Genomic DNA, 8,134 nt, shown 5'->3' with positions numbered 1-8,134 from the left:
AAATGATATGGTGTATTAAAGTTAGTAGAAGTATGTTACATATGAGAGAAGCATAATGAAATAGAAGTTTCATATTAAAACAAGGTTTTAAGATGTGAATCTCCAGTAAATTATTCTGATTGATACAAAAAAAACCTTCACTGAATATAAATCACAACTCTCATCTTGATTCTTAATGATTTCCATATTCATGTAGATGATATTTCCAACATTCCGGTCTGTAACTCATCTGTTCATATCTCTTGCTGATACCCTAGACCTGGTCATTGGCAATAAAGACTGCTCCATAGTCTCCATTTCAAACCTCCCATTGCCTGATCACTAACTCCACTTTCTCACACTCCCTATCTTCTCACTGTCTCTAGTATTTTGACTAAATCCTTTGACCCCCACCAAGGTCTATAATTCACTGATCCCTCAAACATTTCACTATGCTCCTTAGTCAAACATTTCCTCACAAACACTGTCAACTCCACTCCCTCTTCATACTGGCTTGGCAAAATCCATCCTAGTTAAATCCCACTCTGTGTATTCTGCATTTGCACCTGGGCAGCTGAATGTGGCCAGAGAAAAAAACAACCATACTAACTATCTCACTTTAAATCTCTTATATCCTTATTGATTCGTAAAATCTCTTTGTTCTATACTTTTACTGAGATGACTAAAACATCACCCAATTTGTGGATTTTTCTCTTTCTTCATTCAGTTATGATTTTGTATTTTATATTTGGAGGCAATGTTGTTAGGTATATAATATGGTAAGGCAAACTTTTCATTGTTATACCTTTATTATGAGAAATGACTTAATGTCTGATAATGCTTTTTGCCTTAAAGTTTACTTTGCTTGAATTAATAGCTATGAAATAGCTTTTCTTTTGTTAGTGTTTATATAGGATATATTTTTTTATCTTTTTACTTCAACCTTTCTGTGTCTTAATATTCAAGCTGTGTCTTCTCCAATAAGTAGCATATAGTTTGGTTTTTAAAAGCCTGTCTGATAGTCTTTGTCTTTTAATTTACATTTAATGTACTTAGTAATATATTTGAGTTCATATCTACCCCTTAGTATTTGCTTTTTCTTGTTGGTTTCACTTTAAATTCATATCCACAAACCTTAAGTTGGCCATTAATAATCAGTGTGGCTAGATCATGTCAGCTCATTCACTGCCAAACCTGGGGGCAGATGTCTTCAGTTTCTCTGCCTTCTCTTTGTGATGACCAAGGTATAAAGGACTTCACGTTGTACTGCACTGAGCACTGAACATACACAAATTCTCACCATCACAGTTACCCACCTAAAAGCATCCATAGTTCTGTACTCTGCTTTCTTTCCCATTGTTACAAATGAGTAGTTCATGTACTTACTTACCTTGTCAACACTTCTACTTGTGTATTATTTCCTATACCCTCTCACCTATTCAAGGAGTCTGTTCCAACATTTCTTCTTTTTTTCTATATAATTCTCATCAGCATCATAAAACATGATGCTATTTCTCTCATCTTAAAAAAGCAAAAGCAAAACAAGCAAACCTCTCAACGCCATTTTCTCTTGAATATCTCTGCTCCTCTTTACCACAAAACTCCCAGCAAAAGTTGTATCTACTTGTTGCCTCCAATTTCTCTCCTCACATTCTCTTAAAATTTCCTAAATTCTCTTAAATTCAGGTTTTTACTTCCACCACTTCATATTTTAATTTGTTTATAATTAAAATGATTTAATGTTTAAGTGCCAAACAGAAAAACATTGATACCAAAAATCATGGAAATTTGTAGACTTTTTAATAAAAAATCTTGCATAATTAGTGCATAGGAATGAAAAGTATTATGATTTAGAACCTGTAATGAGATTCTTCAATTTTACTCAACATATCTCTATAAGGCAATTTTTCCAGCTGAGATAGGATTTAAAACCAAGTATTAAATAAACTGATTTTAGAACTAAACTTTTAACTCAGAAAGTTGTAAACCAATATTTTAAAATATAGTGAAGCATTTTAATTTACACTACTCTAAAAGTATACTATGCATTGTGTAAATATTATAATAAATATTTTAATGAGAAAAATGTTGCCACTAAAATAAGATATAAAATTATTTCAAAGTTGTTTCTTATCCCCATTCTTCAAAAAAATTTTAGTTGTATGTGTTTTAACAGCTTTATTGAGATATAAATCATATGTAAAATTCACTTTTATAGTATACTATTCAGTGATTTTTAGTTTACAGTTATCAATCATCACCATTATTCAATTCCTGAATTATTTTCATCACCCCAACAAGAAACCCCATATCCACTAGCAGTCACTCTCATTTCTGCCTCCTCTAGACCCTTGGCAATCACTAATCTAATTTCTTCTTTATGGATTTGCCTATTCTAGACAGTTCACATAAATGGAATCATACAATATGTGGCCTTTTGTGTCTCGCTTCCTTCAAAATACTTTCAAGTTTCACCTGTGGTGCAGCATGCATCAATGATTCATTCCTTTTTACGGCTGAATAATATCCTCTTGTGTAGATACACCACATTATTGACAGATACTTGATTTGTTTCCTGTCATGGGCTATGATGAATACAGCTGCTGTGAATGTTTCTGTACGAGTCTTTGTGTGACATGTTTTCTCTAGGGTATATACCTAGAGAAGGACTGTGGGATCAAATATTAACTTTGCATTAACATTTGAGGAATTGAAAATAGTTTTTCAAAGGGGCCATGCCACATTATATGAGTATATGACAGTATACTCATCATATAATGAGTGTATAAGTACCAACAGTCTTTGAGAGATCCAATGAGAAACCTCTATGATTTTAATTTGCATTTTCCTGCTGTTGTGCATCCTTCTGTGTACTTATTGGCCATTTGAATATCTTCTTTGGAAAAATGTCACTTCAGTTCCTTTGTCCATTTTTAAATTGGGTTATATGTCTTTTTATTGAGTTGCTAGAGTTCTTTATATGTTCTGAATAAAATATTTTCTCCCATTCTGTGGGTTATGTTTTCACTTTCTGAATAGTGTAATTTGTAAAAAAGTTTTAACTTGTGATGTGATCCAATCTATTTTTTCTTTTGTTGCTTGTGCCTTTGCTGTCATCTGGGAAACCACTTCTTAACACAGGGTCACAAAGATTTAGTCCTATGTTTTTTTCTCAGAGTTTTAAAGTTTCAGCTCTTATAATTAGACATTGCTTATTAAGCATTTGCAACACTATTTTCCAAAAGTGTAAAATTTACTGTGGAAAGTAAAAATCTTCCCAAAGATTTTTAAAGCAGCAGTTTTAAAGTGAACTGAAGTGAAAAATGAGAGCAAGCTGTCTGGAGAATCTGGGCCCAAAAAAATCATTACAAAAATCAAGTCTCGAAGTAAGATACTATATACTACATTTGGGCTTTAGTGTATTTTTCTACATACACAATCACATTTGAGCCCTGTATCTGGGAGGTTTTTACTCTGTTATTGTTATACATAAAAACTGGGAGACCCAGGGAGATAGAAGAGCTTGATCTGCCCCAGGCTAAGACTCAGGTGGCCTGTAACCATGCAGCTGCTGCCACTCGTGGTTATCTGGATCCGGAAGTCAGAGCCTCGGCTCTGCCACTTGTTAAGTCCTCTGGAGCTCAGTTTCCTCCTCCATAATACAAGGACAGGAATACAGACCTTATATATGCAGTGTTTGGGATATAACAGGTGTATAATAAGCAGTCACTTTTTTACTCACAGCACCTTTTACTATGGGATTTCTGGTTGAGCATTCCTGGACATTGCATCTATAAAGTTTTATGGTCATTTTCCAAAGACTGCCCTTCTTCAAGGATGGTCTGAAATTCCTGAAATCGCCTGTCTTGCCGCACGCTAGTCCTATCAGTCAGTTTTGAGGCAGAGAAGCGTCCAGGGGGCGGGTTTGGCGTCACAGCCTGACCTCCGGACATCCCCGCACGCACCACTCTGGGCCAGTGGAACCACGAGAGGAGTCCCGGGCAAGGTCCACAGGTCTGAGGCGCCCAGAGCCTCCAAAGGTGGCTCAGCAACTAACTGCTCCCGGCGCCAGGGGACGCCTGATTCCCTCGACCCCCCCGGCGCTATCTCCACGGCCTGAGACGGGACTGGGGCCGGCGCCAAGGCTGCCCGGCGCCTGCTTGGAGCTCCAACAGCAGCAGCGGGAGGCCTAGAATGGCGGCGACGGTGACGCTGGAGCCCGCGGGCCGCAGCCTCTGGCACAAGCCTACGCGCATCGCCGTGCGCGGCCTGGCCCCGGGACAGCCGGTCACGCTGCGCGCGTCCCTGCGCGACGAGAAGGGCACACTGTTCCGGGCCCACGCACGTTACTGCGCCGACGCCGCAGGCCTGCTGGACCTCACGCACGCGCCCGCTCTGGGCGGCAGCTTCGTGGGGCTCGAGCCCATGGGGCTCCTCTGGGCCCTGGAGCCGGAGAAGCCTTTTTGGCGGTTTCTGAAGCGCGACGTGCTGACGCCTCTGACCGTGGAGCTGGAGGTGCTGGACGGCCACGAGCCCGAGGCCGGGCGGCTCCTTGGCCGCGCGGTGCAGGAGCGCGAGTTCCTAGGGCCCGGGGTGCGGCGGGAGCCGGTGCGCGCGGGCCGGGTGCGCGCCACGCTCTTCCTGCCGCCAGGTGAGCCTGTATGCTGGGGCGCAAGAGCAGGTGTCCTGGGCTGCCAGTGGTTTCCGGTACCGCTGCAGGGGGAGTTTGGCCTGGGAGCACGGTCAGAGAAGGTGACAGTGACTAAATTAGTGGCCGAATAACCAGAAAGGAGTATTTTGATGTTGGGCTCTGTGTTTTGCTTGCATTCTCTCATTTAATCTCTGTAACATCCCAATGAGTGGTACAGTTATTCGGCAGATTAAAAAACAGGGTCAGGATCAGTGGGTATGTTGTCCACTTCACTATTAATAACTACCCTACAGATCTCTATGGGCATCAGCCCAGCCGGTCTTAACACAAAACGTTGACGGTTACGAGAGATTGCCACGTTGCCCTTCTTTAGTGTGCTGGGCCCCTTCACTTCCTCATGTTCCTCTGTATACCACTGGAACACACTTCAGACTTCACTGCTTTCCTCACCAAAAGCCATCTCTGGGTATTTCTTTTTCTTTTCTCTCTCTAAATAGATACCTGAAATAACAATACACAAAAAAAGCCAAGGTTTGCTGCAGCACAATGTAAAGTTTTGTTTAAAGAGTCTTAATTGTCCATTCTCTTAACAGAACACTGTGATACAACAATAAATGTGAAATTCCTCTTTCTATGCTGTAGTCATTAATGAAAGACTGTTACTTTACCTTAGAACTAAAGAGTTGAAGATAACTTATGATAGAATCATATGGAAGGTAAACTCATCAACAAGAAGGTACCATGTAGATTTTCCTCCCCACAAGGAACTTGTATCCCTTTTCAATAGTGACTCAGGGAGCTGTTTTCTTTGATTGACAGGAACCAACTAAATAATTAAGAAAGATCTCTAAAAGGAAAGCAAATTCTTTAAATTGTATAAAGCCTTCCCTTTATATAATATTCCCTTCTCTAGGAACTGGGCCTTTCCCAGGGATTATTGACATCTTTGGTACTGGAGGAGGCCTTTGGGAGTATCGGGCCAGCCTTCTGGCTGGCCATGGCTTTGCCACATTGGCTCTAGCTTATTATGACTTTGAAGATCTTCCCAAGAAATATGACAGCATATACCTGGACTACTTTGAAGAAGCCCTGTGCTACATGCTTCAACACTCTCAGGTTCTCCTAATGTTCATTGTTGTATCGTTTTCTCTAGAAATATCTCCACAGAGGGTGTTGCTTTGTCCTACCTGTGCCAGGCACACTGATGCTGCTGTACTCTTCTTTCACAGAGATTTCTTCTGGAGACTTCCTTGGCTTTAGATGCCTATTTCCACTTTCTTGGTCAGATGGAATCTGTAATGATGCAGAATTGATGCATAAAATCCACGAGATTTTATTTAGGAATATTTAAATTCCTTTGTTATGCAAATGGAGCTTCTGATTTATTAGCTTTGCATGCTTGTTTTTTTAATCTTAATTTTCTGATATCAAAATATGTTCTCAGATTTTTATCAGAACTTGCTCACCAATTTCAGAAGCTAAGAACTACTTAATTGGACTCAGAGGTCTTTCAGTCCATAAAGTTAATTATTTGCCATCATATTTAGATGGGACCTAATGAATGATTCACTTACTGGAACAGACTTGGTTCCACAAATACCAAGGCACATTGAGACTTTGATCATGCCCACCTGAATGAGGCCTTGAACTTGACATGCTCCATGACACAGCATTCTCTAGGGGATGATTCTCTGAAACATTTGTAACTGATCCCCAAATTTGCAGTGAATTTATGATTTGTTTGTCATGTGTTCAGTCAGATATTCTTTTATGTGGGAAGAAACTCCTCTGTCAGCTAAGGTTTATTATCTTGTGGCCAATACACAAATTAAAGTTAGCAGCATCTCTAGTTGTATTCAGAAAAACATTTTTCTCTTGACTCCTCTCTTTTTTCTTCCAGGTAAAAGGTCCAGGCATTGGGCTTTTGGGCACTTCTTTAGGGGCTGATATTTGTCTCTCCATGGCCTCATTTTTGAAGAACATCTCAGCCACAGTTTCCATCAATGGATCTGGGTTCAGTGGAAACAAAGCTATATACTACAAGCAGACGTGCATCCCATCATTGGGCCATGATCTAAGGAGAATCAAGGTAGCCTTCTCAGGCCTCCTGGACATTGTGGATATAAGGAATGATATTGTAGGAGGGTGTGAGAATCCCAGCATGATTCCAGTTGAGAAAGCCGATGGGCCCATTCTCTTCATTGTTGGTCAGGATGACCATAACTGGAGGAGTGAGTTATATGCCCAAACAGCCTCTGAACGGTTACAGTCCCATGGAAAGGGAAAACCCCAGATCATTTCTTACCCTGGAACTGGGCATTACATTGAGCCTCCTTACTTCCCAATGTGCCCAGCTTCCCTGCACAAAATACTGAATAAACCTGTGATCTGGGGTGGGGAGCCCAGGGCTCATTCTAAAGCCCAAGTAGATGCTTGGAATCACATTCTAACCTTCTTCTGCAAACACCTTGGAGGCACTCAGAAGGGAGCATCACCCAAATTATAATGCATTGGTCTGTTGTTGACATGAGAGATTCAAAGTCAGATTCTAGTGCTTAATAATCTTATATGAAACAGTTGTGCCCTGGATAACATTAAATACATGTCATTGGTACTAATGATGTATTATTTAGGTAACTTTTTTGAACACGTTAATTTTTCATTTATTTTTCTAAAGTAACACATATTGTGTTCAATAATCAATTAAAGGTATACAACACAAAAAAGTAAATGTGTCTTCACTGTTAAAGGTTGTGTTTTCTTCTAGATTTTTTAACTTAACACTTGAAGCCATAAGTGAAATTTAAAGCAGAACAAATACTGGGTTACTTTTTCCATTATGGGTAGAGAATGCCATCCAATGTTTGCTACTGGTTCACTACTGTTAGCAGAGTAGAATTTTTGTTGGCTAAAAGTGTACAAGGAGGTATAGATATAAGGAGAGCCAGACTGACCTTTTCCTCAGGAGATCAGAGAAGAATCCTTTGGGAGGGGGAGTTGGGGTAAAGAAGCAGGGAGCATCTGTTTTGGGACTAGTTGACTCCAGGATGTGTTTATACTTCTTGTTTCCTGGCTCTAGGAACAGACTTTGGAAATCATAGTGTGACATTCCTCACTTACCTTGACTTCAGGACTACAAAGCATTGTGTAAGTGTACTTAAAACAGACTGGTCAGGGAAGACATATTTGAATAGGTGGTCTTTGAGGAGAGACCTGATTAAGGATGAGGGAATAGTGAAGGCAATGACCTGCAGTGGAAGCATGTCCCTGGTCTTAAGCCAAGCAGTAAGGAGGAGAAGAATAGAAAAGGGGGAGGTCAGAGAGATAGCCAGGGGATAGGTGTTATAGGAAGCCACTGGGTAGTTGAAAATAGGGAAGTAGCATGATCTAATTAACCTTTAAAAGTATCATTCTGGTTACCCTGTGGAGAATCAACTTTAGGCATTTGATTATATTATTAGTATCAAAGCACTGAGGCCAGTTGGGAGACTACTGTAGTCATTC

At 40.3% G+C, this 8,134-nt stretch overlaps 1 protein-coding gene and 1 long non-coding RNA gene across 2 annotated transcripts in view; one reads left to right on the top strand and one right to left on the bottom strand.

Annotated features, from left to right (window-relative positions):
- Nucleotides 1–3,930: 3,930 nt before the first annotated feature.
- On the top strand, nt 3,931–7,372 carry LOC108397199 (peroxisomal succinyl-coenzyme A thioesterase). The gene is made up of 3 exons (XM_017660496.3): nt 3,931–4,630; nt 5,544–5,746; nt 6,531–7,372. Exons 1-3 carry the CDS (start codon nt 4,174–4,176, stop codon nt 7,134–7,136), a joined length of 1,266 nt encoding a protein of 421 aa, XP_017515985.1. The 5' UTR covers nt 3,931–4,173; the 3' UTR covers nt 7,137–7,372.
- Nucleotides 4,637–8,134, bottom strand: part of LOC108397201 (uncharacterized) — a 44,900-nt gene continuing 41,402 nt past the window's right edge. Inside the window, exons 3-4 of the long non-coding RNA XR_012133762.1 lie at nt 5,818–5,923; nt 4,637–5,131 (exon numbers count right to left, since the gene is read on the bottom strand). This is a non-coding gene — a long non-coding RNA (uncharacterized lncRNA). The remainder of the gene's footprint in view (nt 5,132–5,817; nt 5,924–8,134) is intronic.

Source organism: Manis javanica, chromosome 8 (genome assembly GCF_040802235.1).
Source record: "Manis javanica isolate MJ-LG chromosome 8, MJ_LKY, whole genome shotgun sequence".
Taxonomy (NCBI): Eukaryota; Metazoa; Chordata; class Mammalia; order Pholidota; family Manidae; genus Manis; species Manis javanica.
The sequence above is the reverse complement of the archived record's forward strand: the minus strand, read 5'-3'. Positions and strand labels throughout refer to the sequence as shown.